Source organism: Schistocerca cancellata, chromosome 2, assembly GCF_023864275.1.
Source record: "Schistocerca cancellata isolate TAMUIC-IGC-003103 chromosome 2, iqSchCanc2.1, whole genome shotgun sequence".
Taxonomy (NCBI): domain Eukaryota; kingdom Metazoa; phylum Arthropoda; class Insecta; order Orthoptera; family Acrididae; genus Schistocerca; species Schistocerca cancellata.
Genome location: NC_064627.1, coordinates 667,162,679 through 667,184,330, shown reverse-complemented (window position 1 = coordinate 667,184,330; position 21,652 = coordinate 667,162,679). Strand labels below are relative to the sequence as shown.

At 41.0% G+C, this 21,652-nt stretch overlaps 1 protein-coding gene across 1 annotated transcript in view; it reads left to right on the top strand.

Annotated features, from left to right (window-relative positions):
* LOC126162374 (nuclear pore complex protein Nup85) overlaps positions 1–21,652 on the top strand; it is a 139,270-nt gene that overhangs the window by 35,101 nt on the left and 82,517 nt on the right. The window contains exon 4 of the mRNA XM_049918832.1: positions 15,791–15,945. Coding sequence (XP_049774789.1) covers positions 15,791–15,945 — 155 coding nt within the window. The remainder of the gene's footprint in view (positions 1–15,790; positions 15,946–21,652) is intronic.

Genomic DNA, 21,652 nt, shown 5'->3' with positions numbered 1-21,652 from the left:
TGTGAAAAGCAATGGTCCCATAACACTCCCCTGTGGCACGCCAGAGGCTACTTTAACGTCTGTAGACGTCTCTCCATTGATAACAACATGCTGTGTTCTGTTTGCTAAAAACTCTTCAATCCAGCCACACAGCTGGTCTGATATTCCGTAGGCTCTTACTTTGTTTAACAGGCGACAGTGCGGAACTGTATCGAACGCCTTCCGGAAGTCAAGAAAAATAGCATCTACCTGGGAGCCTGTATCTAATATTTTCTGGGTCTCATGAACAAATAAAGCGAGTTGGGTCTCACACGATCGCTGTTTCCGGAATCCATGTTGATTCCTACATAGTAGATTCTGGGTTTCCAAAAACGACATGATACTCGAACAAAAAACATGTTCTAAAATTCTACAACAGATCGACGTCAGAGATATAGGTCTATAGTTTTGCGCATCTGCTCGACGACCCTTCTTGAAGACTGGGACTACCTGTGCTCTTTTCCAATCATTTGGAACCCTCCGTTCCTCTAGAGACTTGCGGTACACGGCTGTTAGGAGGGGGGCAAGTTCTTTCGCGTACTCTGTGTAGAATCGAATTGGTATCCTGTCAAGTCCAGTGGACTTTCCTCTATTGAGTGATTCCAGTTGCTTTTCTATTCCTTGGACACTTATTTCGATGTCAGCCATTTTTCGTTTGTGCGAGGATTTAGAGAAGGAACTGCAGTGCGGTCTTCCTCTGTGAAACAGCTTTGGAAAAAGGTGTTTGGTATTTCAGCTTTACGCTTGTCATCCTCTGTTTCAATGCCATCATCATCCCGTAGTGTAGGGATATGCTGTTTCGAGCCACTTACTGATTTAACGTAAGACCAGAACTTCCTAGGATTTTCTGTCAAGTCGGTACATAGAATTTTACTTTCGAATTCACTGAACGCTTCACGCATAGCTCTCCTTACGCTAACTTTGACATTGTTTAGCTTCTGTTTGTCTGAGAGGTTTTGGCTGCGTTTAAACTTTGAGTGAAGCTCTCTTTGCTTTCGCAGTAGTTTCCTAACTTTGTTGTTGTACCACGGTGGGTTTTTCCCGTCCCTCACAGTTTTACTCGGCACATACCTGTCTAAAACGCATTTTACGATTGCCTTGAACTTTTTCCATAAACACTCAACATTGTCAGTGTCGGAACAGAAATTTTCGTTTTGATCTCTTAGGTAGTCTGAAATCTGCCTTCTATTACTCTTGCTAAACAGATAAACCTTCCTCCCTTTTTTATATTCCTATTAACTTCCATATTCAGGGATGCTGCAACGGCCTTATGATCACTGATTCCCTGTTCTGTACATACAGAGTCGAAAAGTTCGGGTCTGTTTGTTATCAGTAGGTCCAAGATGTTATCTCCACGAGTCGGTTCTCTGTTTAATTGCTCGAGGTAATTTTCGGATAGTGCATTCAGTATAATGTCACTCGATGCTCTGTCCCTACCACCCGTCCTAAACATCTGAGTGTCCCAGTCTATATCTGGTAAGTTGAAATCTCCACCTAAGACTATAACATGCTGAGAAAATTTATGTGAAATGTATTCCAAATTTTCTCTCAGTTGTTCTGCCACTAATGCTGCTGAGTCGGGAGGTCGGTAAAAGGAGCCAGTTATTAACCTAGTTCGGTTGTTGAGTGTAACTTCCACCCATAATAATTCACAGGAACTATCCACTTCTACTTCACTACAGGATAAACTACTACTAACAGCGACGAACACTCCACCACCGGTTGCATGCAATCTATCCTTTCTAAACACCGTCTGTACCTTTGTAAAAATTTCGGCAGAATTTATCTCTGGCTTAAGCCAGCTTACTGTACCTATAACGGTTTCAGCTTCGGTGCTTTCTATCAGCACTTGAAGTTCTGGTACTTTACCAACACACCTTCGACAGTTGACAATTACAATACCGATTGCTGCTTGGTCCCCGCATGTCCTGACTTTGCCCCGCACCCGTTGAGACTGTTGCCCTTTCTGTACTTGCCCAAGGCCATCTAACCTAAAAAACCGCCCAGCCCACGCCACACAACCCCTGCTACCCGTGTAGCCGCTTGTTGCGTGTAGTGGACTCCTGACCTATCCAGCGGAACCCGAAACCCCACCACCCTATGGCGCAAGTCGAGGAATCTGCAGCCCACATGGTCGCAGAACCGTCTCGGCCTCTGATTCAGACCCTCCACTCGGCTATGTACCAAAGGTCCGCAGTCAGTCCTGTCGACGATGCTGCAGATGGTGAGCTCTGCTTTCATCCCGCTAGCGAGACTGGCAGTCTTCACCAAATCAGATAGCCGCCGGAAGCCAGAGAGGATTTCCTCCGATCCATAGTGACACACATCATTGGTGCCGACATGAGCGACCACCTGCAGATGGGTGCACCCTGTACCCTTCATGGCATCGGGAAGGACCCTTTCCACATCTGGAATGACTCCCCCCGGTATGCACACGGAGTGCACATTGGTTTTCTTCCCCTCTCTTGCTGCCATTTCCCTAAGGGGCCCCATTACGCGCCTGACGTTGGAGCTCCCAACTACCAGTAAGCCCACCCTCTGCGACTGCCCGGATCTTGCAGACTGAGGGGCAACCTCTGGAACAGGACAAGCAACCATGTCAGGCCGAAGATCAGTATCAGCCTGAGACAGAGCCTGAAACCGGTTCGTCAGACAAACTGGAGAGGCTTTCCGTTCAGCCCTCCGGAATGTCTTTCGCCCCCTGCCACACCTTGAGACGACCTCCCACTCTACCACAGGTGAGGGATCAGCCTCAATGCGGGCAGTATCCCGGGCAACCACAGTCGTAGTCCGATCAGGGGATGCGTGGGACGAGCTGGCCGTCCCCGACAAACCCCCATCCGGACCCCCACTGTGATGCCCATTGGCAACAGCCTCAAGCTGTGTGACCGAAGCCAACACTGCCTAAAGCTGGGAGCGAAGGGATGCCAACTCAGCCTGCATCCGAACACAGCAGTTGCAGTCCCTATCCATGCTAAAAACTGTTTTGCAAAGAACGTCTGAACTAATCTACAGAGAGCGCAAACAAATCAACAAAATTTAAACGGTTATTAAAATACAAGATTGCCTAGTAAATGCAGTAATGCTGCTACTTGCGCACTGCTGACACTGCTCGGCGGCGGAAGGAGACTACGCGAATTTACACTATTCAGGTACTAAAACGCGATGCTACAACTCTCAAATACTATAATACGCCCGAAATTTATGAATTAAGCAATGCAAGTACCAAAACACGCAAAGAAATTAAGAATTAAACTATGTAACAAATGAGTGAGCTAGGAGTATACGACTTGCTGCTCAGCTGCTTATCCAACGGCGGCGGGGAGCACACTGACTGTGACCAACCGACACTGGCCGTTCAAAACAAAAACAGAAGACTAACGACTACGCGAATTTACACTATTCAGGTACTAAAACGCGATGCTACAACTCTCAAATACTATAATACGCCCGAAATTTATGAATTAAACAATGCAAGTACCAAAAACACGCAAAGAAATTAAGAATAACTATGTAACAAATGAGTGAGCTAGGAGTATACGACTTGCTGCTCAGCTGCTTATCCAACGGCGGCAGGGAGCACACTGACATTACGCCGGCTGTCACTCGGCAGCTGTCAGGTTGACACCCCTACATCTCTTCCCCATCTTGACTGTCCCCTAATGGAACGTTCGCAACCTTCAGTCCCACAAAGAGGATTTACGGCTGTTTTTAGCATCACAGCATCCCTTTGTATTCTGCCTTCAGGAAATAAAAGTGCTCCCTCACAACCGCTTTGAGCTTTCACATTAGTTACTGATTCGTTTTGACCTTCCCCCTGATGGCATTCCATCTGATTTGGGCATCATGCTGCTCATTCATAGTCAACCCATTTCCCTGACTACCCATCTTCAAGCTGTGGCAGTTCACCTTTCTCTTCCCCATCCGACTTATTTCCTCTGTACCATTTATCTCCCTCTGCCATTCATTATCACCAGGGCAGACTTCCTTCAGCTTATTGGGCAGCTACCTTCCCCATTTTTGCTACTCGGTGGCTTTAATGCTCATTGTCCCCTCTGGGGTTCTCCCAGGACCTGTCAGAGAGGTGCCCCCTTGGCTGACCTTCTTAACCAACTTGACCTCTTCTGCCTTAACACTGGAGCACCCACTTTCCTTTCCGACTCCTCACACTCATATTCCCATTTTGATCTATACTTTTTCATTGCCCTGCTTGCCCATCATCTTGAGTGGTCTGTTCTTTCTGACACCTACTCGAGCGACCGTTTCCCATGTGCTATCTATTTGCTGACTTCTACCCCATCCATTTGCACGCGCAAATGGCAGCTTACTAAGGCTGACTGGCAGCTTTACTCCTCACTGGTGACCTTTGAAGAAAAAGATTCTCCAGTTGTGATGACCAGGTGGAATGTCTCTCAAACATTATCCTTACTGGTGCAGAACATTCCATTCATCACACTTCTTCTTTACCACGTCATGTCCCAGTCCGTTGGTGGACTGAGGCATGCCGTGACGCAGTTTGCATACGGAGATGTGCTCTCCGCCTTTTTAATAGTAATTCTACGATGGAAAACTGCATTCATTATAAACAGATGCATGCAACATGTTGTCACGTTCTTCGGGATAGCAAAGCAGCTAGCTGGATTTCATTCACCAATTCTTTTAACAGATCCGAGTGGTGGAGGCTTGGGCAAGACCCTTGTTTTCTCTGAATCATGAGTGCTACAATGCCGCCTTTACTATGAGAGAGCTAGATCATGCTCTCAGTTCATCCTGATCCTCCACCCCAGGGCCAGACACCATCCACATTCAGATGTTGCAGCACCTTTCTTTTGCGGGCAGTCACTTTCTGCTTAACACGTACAACCGTATCTGGACAGAGGGCACATTTCCCAGGCGCTGGCATGAAGCCACCGTCAAACAGATACCTAAGCCTGGTAAGGACAATAACCCTCCTTCTAGCTATTGCCCCATCTCTCTTACCAGCTGCATTTGCAAGGTGATGGAGTGTATGATTCATGCCAGGCTGGTATGTTGACTCGAGTCTCGCAGTTTACTGACGAATGCACAGTGCAGATTTAGAGTGTGGCATTCTCCAGTTGACCATCTCATTACTTTGTCCATCAATGTCATGAATCCTTTTGTTTTTCGTTTTGGAAGAGGCCTACGATTCCTGCTGGAGAACTGGTATCCTCCGTACTCTTTACACGTGGGGCTTCCGTGGCTGCCTGCCCTGTTTCCTTCAGGCATTTTTAAAAGATTGAGTTTTCAAGGTGCGTATGGGTTCTGCCTTGTCAGACGCCTTTTTCCAGGGAAACAGTGTGCCTAAGGGTTCCATCCTGAGTGTCGTCCTTTTTGCTATCTCCACTAAGCCTGTAATGGCCTGTCTCCCGCTGGGCATCTCCGGCTTCCTATTTGTTGACGATTTTGCCATCCATTGCAGTTCTCCATGGACCTGTCTCATTGAATGGCATCTTCAGCGATGCGTTGATCATCTAATTACTCCTGGAGCATTGACAATGGCTTTTCACTTTTGCACTGACAAAACCATCTGTATGAATTTCTGACGACGCAAGTGGTTTCTCCCACCATCTTACCACGTTGGGCCTGTTGCTCTTCCATTCATTGAAACTACGAAATTCCTGGGGCTCACGCTCGATAGGAAACACTCTTGGTCCTCCTATGTGTCTTATCTGTTAGCCTGCTGCACACGGTTCCTCAGTGTCCTACGTGTCCTCAATGGTACTTCCTGGGTGCCAATCGAACTGCCCTCTTACATTTGTACCAGTCCCTTGTCCATTTGAAACTTGACTATGGGTGCTTTGTTTATGCATCTGCATCCCCATCCCTCTTACGCCATCTCAACACTATCCACCGTCGTGGCTTCCTTTTGGCCTCGGGCGCCTTTTACACTAGCCCAGTTGAGAGTCTGTATGATGAAGCTGCTAAACTACCACTGTCCTACTGCCGTGACTTTCTCCTCAGCAGGTATGTATGCTGTTTGTCTGCCAAGCATGGCCACCTATCCTATGCCTCCTTCTTTGATGATTCCTTTGATCATCAGTATAGGGTGCGTCCCTCTTCTCCGGTACCTCCTGGAGTCCGCTTTTGGCACTTGATACAGTGGCCTAACTTCACACTACCTGCGAATTCCCCAGTGGGTGTGAACCCTTCACAACCTTGGCTTTGTGAAGCGGCCCATGTTAACCTTGGCCTTCATTCACTTCCCAAGTACACTACTCCAGCCTTGCTGTATCGCTTCCGGTGTGACAGCCTTTTCAATTGTGTTCTCTGCTCAGACTCACTCAGCACCCTTCAAAGTATGTTCGCTGTACACCACACATCCCTTAGTGCAGTGGGTCCAGGAAATCTCACCTGCTCACTCTTAGTGGAGCCAATATGATGTTTCTGTGGGTTCCTGGCCATTTCGGTCTGCCAGGAAACGAGGCTGTTGGCATTGCTGCCAAGGCTGCAGTCCTCATCCCTCAGCCTGCGAGTACGTATATTCCTCCGATGATCTCTGTGTTGCTGTCAGTCAGGAGGTGGTGTCCCTTTGGCATCGCCAATGGTCCTCTCCCAGTGGCTTGGACGACCTCCTCTCGGCCCTCCTGCCGGGAGGAGGTCATTTTAACTAGGCTGCGTATTGGGCACTGCCTTTTTAGCCATCGTCATTTGCTAAGTGGCGCTACCCAACCACTTTGTACACATTGCACCCAAGTTTTAACTGTCCGCCACTTCCTGATGAAATGCCCATTTTTTAACCATTTACATTCCAGCTTTGGTTTGCCGTCTGATTTATCAGCCGTTTTAGCAAATGACGCGTGAACTGTTGAACGCATTTTACTTTTTATCTGCCAAAGCGATATGGCAAAGGCCATTTAATTTTCGGTTTTGGACCTCCATTTCTGTATGGTGTCATTTTTAGCCCTTTTCCCATGTTCCTGTTCTTAGCTGTCTTCTATTACATCAGTTGAGGCTGTTGTATAGTCGTTTTTCAACTCCTCTGTCCTCGTGTTCTCTAGTTTTCACTTGAACACGTGAGACCCCAGTTGTTTTTTGCGCCCTAAAGCAAAACAAAACCAAACCAAACCAAACCAGCTGAAGAGAGGGCTTGTCATGGCAGTACCAGTTCAAAGCTTGAAACTGCCGGGGCTCCCAAAGGCTCCCAGATCTGTGGCGTCGCCTAGTTAACAATTTGCTTTGACAAAGTAGCTTCGTGTGTGACCGGCGTGGTGATTGCACCGAGTGAATACATGGTGGTGATGGAACAAAGCTACCATCTGATCTGATGGTATACGTGCTTGCCCTGACCGGATGTGTTGGAACAGGAGCTCAGTTCCCATCACTTAACTTGCTGTGAAAAGTTGCTTCATGCTACAGCATGGATAGTCAGATTATAAAATTATTTGATAGTTGATATGTGTCATTTGCCACTACAGTGTTGCCACATCTGTTGCCAGCTATCGCTCGGATGTAGTCGACGTATAAACATGGCGGGTCACTTAATAAATGCTGGTTGTTAATATGTAATTTGGAAAAATATTGGAAGCAGGCTCTATGAAATTATGATGGAAACTGGAGATACTCTGTCGACAGCTGATTTTAAGTTACCAGTGACTGAACTGTGGCAGATGATGGGTTTTGTACCACAGAGTTTAAACTCTTGTCCTAACCTAACAACCACCTCATGATGTCCAATGTATCCGAAAAAACGGAGATCAACAATCTGTGGCAGAACTCAAATCACGATTGCTTCTTTATGGCGTTTAGGGCCTAATCAAGACTGAAAAATTTCATAATATATTTGTTTGCATAGCCATCTTGTGCAGCAAAATTTCAGGTTTAGCGGTAAAAGCAACCTATAATTTCTCACTGTCATTGGTTAGATGAAATTGGCTACGCGGGATGCTGCATTACAAACCGATCAGTAGTCCTTCTTGGCACTTGGTTGCAGATTATAGGTGACACAAGCAGATTCCAAACAAAGAACTAACGAAAAGAAGGAAAATAAGAGCAAATGAAAAAGTTAATATGATGATGAAAATTATGTGGCAAAGTATCAGAAATAGAAAAAGCAGTTGTGAATCATTAATTGAATAAAAATGATAATTGTAATCTTTTGATTAGATTTACAAAATTAAAAAATTTGACTGTATTTGATGAGATTCGAACCTTCAACCTTCTACATGTCAGCATTATATCCTAGCCATTATGCCACACCATTATTGCAGTAATGTGTTGCATATATGACTGTGGTGGCCTGGTCACAATGATTTACAGTCTTCAAAAGTTCAGCTTCACACAATGTCGTGCAAACCTTATCTAACGTAAGCTGATCCCTGTGATTATAATAATTATAAATCATGCTGAATCATGCCTTGAGCAGAAGGATCTGATAGTGTTTGGTTAGTGCTGGTGTAAAACAAGTGTATTTTGTTAGTGTGTGTGTGTGCGTGTGTGCGTGTGTGCGTGTGTGCGTGTGTGCGTGTGTGCGTGTGTGCGTGTGTGCGTGTGTGCGTGTGTGTGTGTGTGTGTGTGGAGGGGGGGAGCATCAAGAAAGAAAGCTGGACAGGGAATTGGAAGTGAACTGACAATTTGGCTACTGTGAATGGTTTGGGTATGACATTGAGCGCTCTGATTGGAGGAAACTAGCTAAGATGCCTCAAGTGTCAACTATCAAGTTATTTTAATTTGACTATAGCAATTTGTCCCAACTCTACAGTAGACCATTGAATTGCTGAACACTATGCCAGTGTTATTGTAGGACCTCACTGTAAAATCATTTGGGTGGCTAGCCCACTGCGCACTGTGGCTGTCCATTGTGGTCTGCCCAAGACTGCTGCCGTAACAGTTACGTAGTCAGAAAAATTATAATCTCCATACATAGAATTTGCTTGCAGCTATACCCACTATAAGAATTTTCAAGGTTACGAAAGAGTCGTGGACTACTGAAAGGTCACAATGCGATAACTTATAATATAAACAAACCCTCGAATGGTTTGACAGCCATAAAGCAGTGCCAATAGCTAAGATCAGACTTCATTGTCATGAGATATAAGAGTGAGACAGGAGAGAGGAATGGGTGGACGAGGACGAGGGGGATGGTGGAGGAAAGAAAATGCTTCCAACAGTAAACGTTCGTATCTTAGATTATCATCAGCCATTTACATTCACTGCTCTTGCATTCGGGAGAATGATGGTTCAAACCTGCATCCAGTCATCCTGATATAAGTTTTCCATGATTTCCCTAAATAACTTTAGGCAAATGCCTGGATGGTTCCTATGAAAGGGCAGTGCTGACTTACTTCATCATCCTTACCTAATCCATTGGGACAGATGACCTCACTGTTTGATCCCCTTCCCCAAACCAACCAACCAGCCAGCCAGCCAGCCATTCACTGCTGTATAAAGGCTGCCTCCAGGCTTAACACTGGATTGTGTTCTCAGCTACATGCATCTTTGACATTGCTGTGTGGTTTCTAATGTCATGTGCTTACTTTTGATTAGGCGTAGACTGTTGTTTCTTAGCTCTCGGAATCCATCAAACAACTTCCTTGACCTGATCTTTCAAGTCTCAGTGTAATAAGTTGTTGCTGAACCGAGCTGTTGATGCCATTTTTGTGCGCAATAATGTCTCAAAAGGACCTGCTTTCTCTTGGTCTTTTTTCCCAATTGATTTCTGAATTGGGAAACATCTGCAATTAAACATTTCGTTTTTGTAGTAAGTGATCCCAAAATTTAGTCTTACAAAACAACATTTTGTATTTAGATTTCAGGTGCAAAGACTAAAGTTTTGTGGAAGTCCAAAATGCGAACATGCTATGTGCAGTTGTACCTGCAAGAAACTCCATTCATTTAAATTCACCAGCAGCACTATAAAGTTTATCCTTGTGATTTATTGATAGCCAGGCCATATGCTGATATTACCAGAAATTGAAGAATTTTGAAGCTGAATGGTAGGTTAGTGAAATCGAGAGCAATTCATGGGTGAATAGTGACTTGTCCTTTCCTTTTTTGGTTAATATTTATTTTTCCATGCTGATGTTCACAAACTTTTTCAAGGGCATACTAGGGTCATTGAATAAATTTAATTCTGTCAGCAGATTTACACTTTTGTCTTGGATCATCATTTTATCAATGGATTTAAATATTTTGTCTGCAGCTGTTATCACATTCTGTATTTGCTGATTTGTTTATTGCACTATATCGTTTTTTATTGCTAGAATTGTTCACTCACACAACCAATCTCCATTTACGTAGTTCTCTCTATAAATGGATTCACTTTTTCAATGAACTGTTCTGTCTTCACTACAGTGCACAGCTCATCAGGTAACACAGTTTTGCTGAAGTGGAGATCATTGCAATATATGTCGTTTCAAAGATCTGTTCTAGAACATTTGAGAGGTTGCTAGAACATTCAAAAACATTAAGTAGCATTCAGGATTATTCATAGAAGCTCGAGAACAAACTCAAATTGTTTCACTTGAAAAATACATTGGTTTGAAAGAGAGAGATGGTGATCACTTCCCTCACACCAACTCAACTACAACAGCTACCACCATTGGTGGGTAGGTTTGGAGGTATCACCAGCTTCACCCAAGAACACTTTAATTTTTATGTGCGTCTATATTGATTTCAAAGACCAACCCAGTCGTCTTCTTGAAGTCAAATGCTACAAACTGTGTTGTGTGTACTCACTTCCTGGACTCTAACCAGGCTGCAAATGTGTTTATGGCACTGCTGCATTATTTACAGCCATGTTAAACTTCCAGTGCCCACATGTGTTTTGATGTTCACTTATTTTTCAGTGCTGGCACCGAATAACAAATTTTGTGGATTTAGAACTTCAGAAGTTAGTCTGCATTATTGATGTCTGGTATTACTATAAAAGCAAGAAAACAAATAATGGAAAATCCAGATTGGAATGTAACAATATTATGAAAAGGATAGTTGCTAATCACCATATAGTGGAGATGCTGAGTCGCAGATAGGCACAACAAAAAGACTGTCACACACTTTTAGGCAACAAGACCTTTGTCACACACACACACACACACACACACACACACACACACACACACACACACACACAAAACTCAGCTTCAGCTGCCAGAGACTGTGTGTGTGTGTCCTTGTTGTCCTAAAGCTTATTGTGTGGCAGTCTTTTTGTTGTTCCAATCTGCGACTCAGTGTCTCCGCTATATTGTGAGTAGCAACTATCCCTTTCATAAACCGTTACAGAGCAAGTGAACATTGATTCTGTGAGGAATATTATTGGAGCAGACCTAACTATAACATTTATAGATAGGTAGAAAATCTTTGTCATTAGGTCACCTGTAATGCAAATAACTGTGCACAAACCATAAGCTGGTATTCGGCTATTTGATCATTGGTTGCGACATTCCGTAAGAGCAGCAGCATACATTTATGCAGGTTGGCAGATGTTCGCAAAAAGCAGAGATGGACACTTCTAGGAAAATAGGTGAAATACAGTAGTGAATTATGAAAGATATTATTTTATCAGTGCGGATCTGAAACTAATGGTTGTCTACTGTTTGCTGTGTACTAAGTCTGTTTAGTAAGGCAAAAAATAATGGCAGCTGTGGGAAGATGATTATCTCCTCATTCTTCAGGATACTGAAGATTTGACTATATTTATTCTGGATACAAAATGCACAGTGACTACTGAATCATATGTGATGTGTTGCTCACTTTGTAGTATTGGGCCTTAATACTTCCAAAGTGCCAGCCAGTGTGGCCAAGCAGTTCTAGGCGCTTCAGTCTGGAACCACGCGACCGCTACAGTCGCAGGTTCGAATCCTGTCTCGGGCATGGATGTGTGTGATGTCCTTAGGTTAGTTAGGTTTAAATAGTTTTAAGTTCTAGGGGACTGATGACCTCAGATGGTAAGTCCCATAGTGCTCAGAGCCATTTTGAAGCTTCCAAAATGGCAACAATCAACTCCACTTATACCATAACAACTGACACCATTCATAACAGTATACGTGATATGGAGTGGGGGGGGGGGGATGTGGATGTGGATGTGGAGAAGCATACCAGGAGGGGGAGAGAAGTGGAGAGGCATGGAAACGTGCTTTGTCCTCTGAGCTTCTTTCGTCTTGTTGCACAGCCACTGAGTCACCTGTCATTCTTGTTCCTGTTTTGCACTACTCCACTATAGCAGGGGCAGTCAAGAATTTGGCTCACAAGCCATGCCCAGGCATGGAAGACTTAGCGTTCAGCCTGCCTGCACACTTCTTGCACTGTCATGGCTATCTGAGCATGAAGAGGGGGAAACTGGAAAGATGTCACATTTAAATGGCAATGCAGCTGCACTGGATAAGACAAGGATTTATATTTCAATGTTTCTCAACATAGATCACAAAAAAGGCAATAAAAAATTCAGGTAATTTAATTACTTGTGGCATGGGGAAAATATTACTTAATTTTTATGTGGTACAAACTATTAGCATATGGGCAGATGTGAACAACTTCACAGATTTTTGCAATCAGGTTGCCATATAGTTGTGACTTACTTAGTTTCATAATCAAATAAAGGTCTTACACACACTAATGTTGTTTGAAATATTGTAGCACTTTTGTAACCTCACTATGAACATGTGGAAACTTGATGCAAGGAAAACACTGTAGATGTCCTGGATAATTTTAATGTATTTAAAATGGGAATTACATTGCAGATCAACCAGTTACATCTGCACATGCACTGGAGAACTCTCGACTGAAGTGGCAAACGAGCTTGAAAACAGATGTAAGATTGACAGTGTGCTCAAAACTTTTAGGAAACTAGCCTCCTAATACTTTATAGGCCACGATGAATTCTTCAAACCTCTAATTTTCTTTTACACCCGTTAGTTTGGGAACTGTACTGTGTCAGAATGGTCTCATCTGTAACATGATTTTCTTTTTACAGCTGTTCCCCACAAATCATAAAAAGCAGTTTCTCACTTTGAATTGTCTTACTGTGGGCAGTTTGCAGTCAAGTCCACTTAAAATGAGAGGCCTGCAATCCATTCCAGGTGTTCTGATTTTTGTTTCTGCATTACTTTTTCCATCATATATTCAGCAATAAGAGGGTTTTAAGTTGAAAAATCATTCTGGGTCCCATAAAATTTCACACACATTTTTCCATGCCTGCATATTTAGCATAAAGCTCTTCTTTATGCACAGAACAGTGAATCCCATCCAGCAATCATTTAATTTTTGCTCACTCACTGTCAACTAAATTTTTAAGTTGCTTCTGCATGGTGTTGTAATGTTGTTCTGTAGCAAATTTGTAATACCCATCAATATTTTTCTGTGTATGTATTATATCAACAAAAATAATCAGTTTTTGAAAATGTAATTGGATAGTTAAAAAACTCTACTCATCAAGCAGTGGCAGGAGAAGACCACACTTATAAAGGTATTTGAATTTGTAAGCTTTCAGAGCCAGTGGAGCCTTCTTCTGGCAGTGGGTTGAAGTAGAAGGAAGAGGGGTGAACAAAAGGGACTGGTGAGGTTTAGGAAATGGGGAGAGGTCGAAAACGTCACCCAGGCCCCAGGTCAGGGGAGACTTAATGGACGGATGAGGAGGAGTATTTCCCACTGTTGTTACACTTGATTATATTGTTGTGTATACAGATGCTTGATGATGTTGTAATGTAACAATGAAACGGATAGTTTAAGGGAGAGTTCAAAATTTATGGCTGAAGTGGACTTCTGTTTACTTTGAATGTTTTTATGGTTCTGATGACAATCCCAGTGACTGTGACAGCTTTAGGCCCATAAAGAAGCATAAGGCAGCCATGTGTTAAAGTGATTCTGACAATAACAATGAAGGTGATTGTGTTCTTATGAGTGATTAGTTTTGTCAAAATGTTAATAGCCAGTGCCCAAGTGATATCTGGGCACTGTCTCAAATGTATTAAGTGTGGTAGTACTAATAAAGTGCACCTAAGCGTTTGGTTTGTTCCCCACATAACATTCTCAAGGACTGTAAGACATTACACATCATCAATTTATAGTTTACTAATTTATTTATAAATATGCTTTTTGTTAAATTGGGTGCTATAATAGAAGGTTTGGCTGGCAGTTTCAGTAAAGTGACAGCAATAAATCTCCCCCCAATTGATCAGGGTTAGCTCAAAAGGGGGAAATTACAGTTTCGCAAAATCAAAAATGGCAACTGCCACACTATTCAGGGAGATTTTTGGATGAAAAATGACTGTTTATCAAGAACATAGTAGATGGAAAACTTTATTCTTTTGTTAAAATATTCTTAGTAAATTATGAGTCCACTTTTCTGTTTTAATATTATGGATAATTTCCTTGGAAGCTAAAAGAAAGGATGGACCAGCATGTGACATTAGAGTATCGTGTACAGCAGAAAATTAAACTATTTTGTTGTCAGTAACATTTCAACAACCAGGGAGTTCAGTTTGCGTGAAGAGTATATACTACAGAGAAAGCAATATATGATCATACAAAGTCCGTTCTGGTAAACATCAACAAGAAACATTAAGATACAGCATATTGTGTGACATTGGTGTGGCTTGAGATGTCGAATCATAAAATTTTACTTGGAAAACTAAAATTTTGTGGCCTTACAGACATATCCATTGTATGTATTGATTCAGAACTCAATAACAAATTAGAAGGTAGCATTAATAAATGGTACCAAAGGAATAAAACTTAGTTCTGAGTGAGGAAAGTTAAATATTGTGCCTAGCAAGGTTCAGTACATGACTGTCTCCTGTTCTTAACCTACACAAATGATTAACTAGTGGCACTGGAGAACTCCTCAAAAACTGTGATGTTTGCTGCTGACCAAAGTACACTGGAGAAGGGTCCAAACACATCAACAGCTGGCACAGCCAAGAGGATGCTGATACACCCTGTACATGACAACAGCATAACTATTTCTTACAAAAACTCATAAGCAATTTGAGACAAATAAAATGGCTTTACAGGTGCCAGAAGTAGGAATCAACGTACACTCACTAAATTAAACTGTACTGATATTCCTAGACATGTAATGGTCTGAGGTGCCACCAGTGGGCAGATACATTAACCTGGCCACTTCTACAAGCTTTGCACTTACGATTACCATTTGCAGATTGACACAGTTACAGAGATTTCTAAATTACTTTCATTTGGTACTATCCTATTACATAATCTGCTGTGGCAATACAACTATGATCAAAAAAGTATTTATATTACAGACATATACCATAGTAATATTATATGAAGTTGCTAGCTGGAGATCTATAATTATCAGAATATTCTACCAGTCCTTGGACTTGGGATTGTTACACTCACAGGCTTCCTAATCATGATTGTGGTTAATAGTAAGAATGAAATTAGGATGAACTGTGTAGTTTGACAACAGTACTACAGGTAAAAGTAATGTTCTTTTGAACTTTTGTCCCTGTCTAATGTTCAGAATGTAGTTTTATATTAGGGTGAAAATGTCTTTAATGGGCTCATGCCAGATGCCAGGTGCAAGATAGGAAATCAGAATTGCCAGCTGTTTAAAACCAAGGTAAAAGAGTGCTTTTTAAGCAACTTATTGTATAATTTTCATAATATTTGTGCTTTGGGATGTGAATTCCTGTTAACACTAATGTTGTTATTAAACTAGTTTCGGCTCTTTCCAGTATATTGACAGCTGATAGTTTGAGATGAAATTGCTGAAGTTACATAAAAAAGTAACTACTTTTCTTTACATATAATATGTGACAGCATTAATCCTGATGAAATGTACTTTAATTTACAGATCTATTATCCGAGCATGTCTTGAGGATCTCCAAACTGAAGCATCCATTGTTACTGATGAAGAAAAGGATGTCTGCCTGCATTTGGTTACTATTTTCTACAACATTGAATTTTTGTGGCATTTAAGTGAGATTTTGTTCGTAGATATTATACCAGGTACAAAATTCATTCACAGAATTTTTACAGTTATCAGTTTGTGGCTTTGTACTTATTTTTTAACCATATTTTATCATGAGATTTCATTTAAATTACAAACAAGTTATGCTGACTATTTCTTTGTTTGATAGTTATAGTTCTAATCTTTGTGAATTTATAACAATGTCTTGACAACAATTGTCAACCACTATTGTTTTCAGCCTACACATCTCATAAGTTACATGTTTTTATTTGGGGGGGAGGGGGGGGGGAAGTGAGGATAAACATCAATTTTAAAAGCCTCAATGAAAAGTCATGTATGTCTTTTAGGCATATTACTTGTACACCATGAAACATGTGATTCTAAACACAGAAGTAGCAAGCACAGTGAACACAGTTTCTGCAGCACATAGAACAATGTGTAGAGGGGAAGGAAATAAATGAAAAGCGTAACCTGCAGAAAGTAGCGTATCATATTCTATATTTTTGTTGGATGAACATGAATGTTTCCATTAAAGATACGGAGTGAATTAATGTAAGATAAAGGCACAGTTTTTCATTTCTGAATATTTAAAACAATTTTCACTCTTTGCACTACTCTAAAATGTTATAAAGATCTACATCGTCTGAAAAAGTCTGAATTTGCTGTTAATATAGTCTGCCAGATTGTTAATAAGCAACCTGAACAACAAAGATCCTAACACACTCCTTGGGGCACAGCTGAAGTTACTTTTTGTCTTTCAGTGACTCCAACCAAGGTAACATGCTGCATTCTTCCTACCAAGAAATCATTGCTGCATTCACAGATATCCTCTGGTATCTCATACAGTCATACTTCTGATAATAAGTGGAGGTGTGGCACTGAGTTAAATGCTTTTCAAAAGTCTCATCTCCTCGAGTGCATTATGTATGGCTTGCAAAATTCCACGTGAGAAAAATGAATCTCAGATTCCATACGAAAGATAGGTTTGGAAGCCACCTTATTGATGTGGAGGTGGTAATCCTGTTAGAGATAGCTCATTATTTACGAAGTTACAGCATGCTGCAAGTGAAACATAGGTCCACAAATTGTTTCATAAAAGAAATAAATGGCTGTAACTCCATCATAAGCTGCATTAAGAAGAATCTTTTTTATTTCTTAATGCTGGCTAGTTTCAGGTTCATGTCCTTTTTCAAACCATCCATATCACAAGAGTGATAATACTGGCAAAGACTGTGTACAAAAATTTCCTCTGCGGTGATGATCAGAATAACACTACGGCTGACTCAACAATGCTAACTAGACCACGCAGGACAGATAGTGAAGGTGCCTTCAAGATCTCTAGTGCAATCGAAATGTTTTTTCCTTCTCTGGATTGATCAAAATATGACTTCGGAGCTCAGACAACATATATCAATTGCACTAATGTGTCACAGTCTCCAGTTAGTAGAACGTTTCCTTGTTGATTGTCTAAATTAGTTTAATTTCAGATATTTATCTGCAGGAAATAAAGCTGCAGTATTTCAAATTCTCTCTGATAAAATGGTTCATCTGGATGCAGTTCATTATGAAATAACATCTATTAGATAATTACGCATTTTTGCATTTTGAGGCAGAAGTCACATTTATCGCAAAATGTAAATTTTTTTCTGGCTATATATAATAAGAAGAAATGGGAGGAATGCATGGATTAAAGAAAGGGACAATATGACATTGAAGGAAAGATACGATAAACTCCGCCAAGAAATGCAAAGAACCCTAAGACAAGAGAAAAGGGAATACTATAACAATATGATCAGAGAAGCAGAGTATGATTTCCAGCATCACAGGACGAGGCAGATTTATGAAAATATAAAAAAAAAATCCTTTGGTAAATTCAATAAAAGGGAACAGTTTATAAAGGATCAGCATGGGAAAATATTGACCAACAAAAGTTACATCCAAAACAGATGGAAGACATACTTTTCACAACTTCTCAACTGCAATGACTCACTCTCTTACTTTAAATTTGAAGAACCTGATACAATTGATACAGCTGATACAGTTACTACCCCATCAGTAAATGAAATACAGCACGCAATAAAGAAATTAAAGAATAACAAGGCTTGTGGCGGGGACAAGATTTACGCTGAGTTATTAAAGAATGGAGGCCCACAACTGGAATTAGAAATACAGGCGGTAATAGAAACAATTTGGGAGACGGAAACCATTCCTGCAGATTGGAAAACTGCAATTGTGTGCCCCACATTTAAGAAGAATGATCCACTAGTTTGTGATAACTACAGAGGAATTGCCTTACTGTGTGTCACCTACATAATCTTATCAAGCTGCCTATTAAACAGACTGATACCAATAACAGAAGAACTGATTGGGGACTACCAATGTGGTTTCCGCAAAAACAGATCCACATCCACATTAGATCACTTATTCACCCTAAGACAAGTAACTGAGAAGGCATGAGAATTCAATGTAGATGTCCACATATTATTCGTATATTTTGAAAAGGCCTATGATAGCGTACACCGACAGACACTCCTAAATATAATGAAGGAATTTAAAATATCATCAAAATTAATCAGATTAGTTAAAATGTGTATCGATGAAACTTTGTCTCATAAAGACACCGGTAGGAGAAACTGAAGATTTTAAGGTGTACACTGGACTGAGACAAGGGGATGCCATTTCACCTATTTTATTTAACCTTGTCCTAGAGAAGATTGATAGAGAATTTTCTAAAACTAGTCCACAAGGGATCCAGCTAAAAGATGTGAACATTACAAGACTTGCCTATGCAAATGATGTAGCACTAATAAGTACTTCCAAAAGAGAATTAATCAGAATGATGCAAAATTACTACAAAATTGCTGAGAAAACAGGATTACATGTTAATGAAGAAAAGATAGAATACCTGCCCATAAGTAAGAAAACCAGAAAAGATGCTGCACCTCTGACTGTAGATGGATTTAATTTCAAGACTGTTGACCACTTCAAGTACCTAGGAAGTATTTTTAGTAATAACAACAGAACAGATATAGAAATAGATGCCCGTTTATCAACAGCAAACAAGACACTTTTTAGTTTCATCAAAATTCTAAGAAAAAGATCACTTAGCAGTAACTTCAAAATCTGCTTATATCAATCGACCATTCTACCTGTGATGTTATATGGATGTGAAACATTAATATTTAGAAAGAAAGATGAAGAAAAACTGTTAATATTCGAAAGAAAAGTACTAAGGAAAATTTTTCGGCCTGTATACAACAAAAATAACATGGAATGGAGAATAAGAAGAAATGAAGAATTAAGAGGGCTGTACAAACACCGTAACATCGTCGAAGTGCTCAAGAGGAGAAGGTTGAATTGGGCAGGCCATATAGCAAGAATGACAGAGACTAGACCACGTAGAATGGCATTCAGCAGAACAATAGAAGGAACGAGAAGAAGAGGGAGACCCAGAATCAGATGGCTGGATAACATTCGGGAGGACACAATGAGGATGAACAGCAGCAGCAACTGGACAAACAGCGCATTGGACAGGAAGAAGTGGAAGAGGCTCGTAGAGCAGGCATATGGTCGATAAGGCCCTTGCCACATGTAAAGTTAAAATAAAGTGTATATAATACATACTATATTAACTGAAAATTATAAATGCCAATTTACTACAATATATGTTGTGTAAAACACTAATAACTTCCAAAATGTCTAAAAAAAAGTTTGTTCATGTAGAGATATATCAAAAAATTCTGGAATACATCTTTTCTTGAGCAACTAAACAATGAAATCAGTGTGCATGCGTGCGTGTGCACGTGTATTTCGCAATGATACAAAAGTTTCATAAAAGTGCAAATTAAGCGATACAGTCAGTGCAACAATATTCAACATTATCTTCCTAGTAGCGATCACTTCCTGTCAGCTACGTTATCTGATGGCTGCTGCCTAAAATATAGCCTTTGATTCATATGTACTCCCAAATAAAATGCAACAGATCTGTGCACTTCCTGTTTTTGGGACAACTGTGAGGGCTGTGAAAAAAGACCAAACAGTTTTCAGCTGCCTCCACACAATCAATCTGCCCTGCAGTCATCCATTACAAACAACATCATGAACTCTCCTAGCACCATGGTGCACGTAGAATGCACTGGAGTGGAACCTAAAAGAGTGTTTTCTTCACCAAGGAATGCAGGATTTGTCTGACATCTGATGATTGCCATGAGCATGCAGAGGTGGACAGGTACTAGTTCATATCATAGGCATGCATTTCTGTGGATTCAGCTGCAGGTTGGGTGAGTTACGATTTGTGCCAGTATCCTGAATGGATGTCGGTCATCTCTGTGCCGTCATGGAGAATTAGAGGGTTATGCAGTAACGGGAAAGAATTTTCCATTTTAATTCACTATACTACAGTCAGTATTTCGGTGACGGGTTTGTCTTTCAAGATGATGATATGCATGCACATTGGGCCCAAATTTTGAACACTTTCCATCTGGTGGCAGGAGGAATGTCCTACAGCATCTTCTGACAGGTAACTGATTGTGCTTGCTTTGGGCTTAGTTGAAACTTGGCAGTACACCATAGCAAGAACCTTCTTCACACTTTGCATCATTTCAGGAGGGCTCCTGTCAAAATGGGATTGAACAGGAGTGTCTTTGTTAACTCACGGACAGCACACCTTCGAGAATCCGAGATTTATAGCAATGTAAAGATGTTCGCCATTGAGCATAATGCCTTTTTTTTTTTTTCAGGCAAAGCTGTTTTTGTAGTTTTGTATGGTAATGGGAAGCCCTGGTTGAATGTAAATCATTTAAAGAGTAAAGGTAAACAACTCACAAAATATAGAGGCTATTTAGTGAGCTGTTATATTTACTCCTTTAATTATTTCTCTACCTTCAAAAGACTCATTCTTTTGTTCCCAGTTGCCCATGAATCTAAGGTCACACACATTCACGGGTATGTAGAGGTTGCAAAAATATTTTTGAGCCATTTATATCATTGTCATTAATGTGAGAGGCAGTGGACAAATAGTACTGAGGTATGATTGAATAGGTGCCACATCATTAAAGGCCTCATAGAACCAAAAGATGGTAGATAGCGGCAACACATTGTGTTTAAACTAACAATTTGATGGTGTAATGTCTGCAACTGTCAGTTACTATAGAATAGTATTATTTTCAGTCCCAGACACATCATTTTACAGCTGTTAGTAGTTTCTATATTAAAATTTCATCAGAAACCAAGTACTATTGTTTTGTTACCCATTATGGCTAATGGACATGCAACCACAGAATTTAATTTCTTTGTCTTCATTCATCTCTGAATGGTAATCTGTACTGCCTCTTTGCCCAATAAAATTAAGCTACCCTTTTGCACAAACCTATCTTTGTCTTTGATGCACAGCATTACAAGGATGAGTCAAATATAAATGGGAATTTTGTTCCTGAGTATCAACAGTTGGTAGGACCAGACCCACACTTCTAATGTTAGGCATGGGGAGAGTCGGTCGTTACATACTTCCAACAGCTTCATCAGTAACACTAACAATGTTGAAGAAATGGGTGCACAACTCCACTGTGCAATGCATAATTTAAAATTTCTTGCTTGTGAAGCAGTTCAAGCAATGGAAATTTCACAGAGATAGACTGCACAGTTTGGTGATCATTGTGTTTATCTGACACAAAAGTTCAAGGAAGGACAAGATCATCAGCAACATGATCAGCATCCTTAGACTAGCATTACATATGAAAACATTTG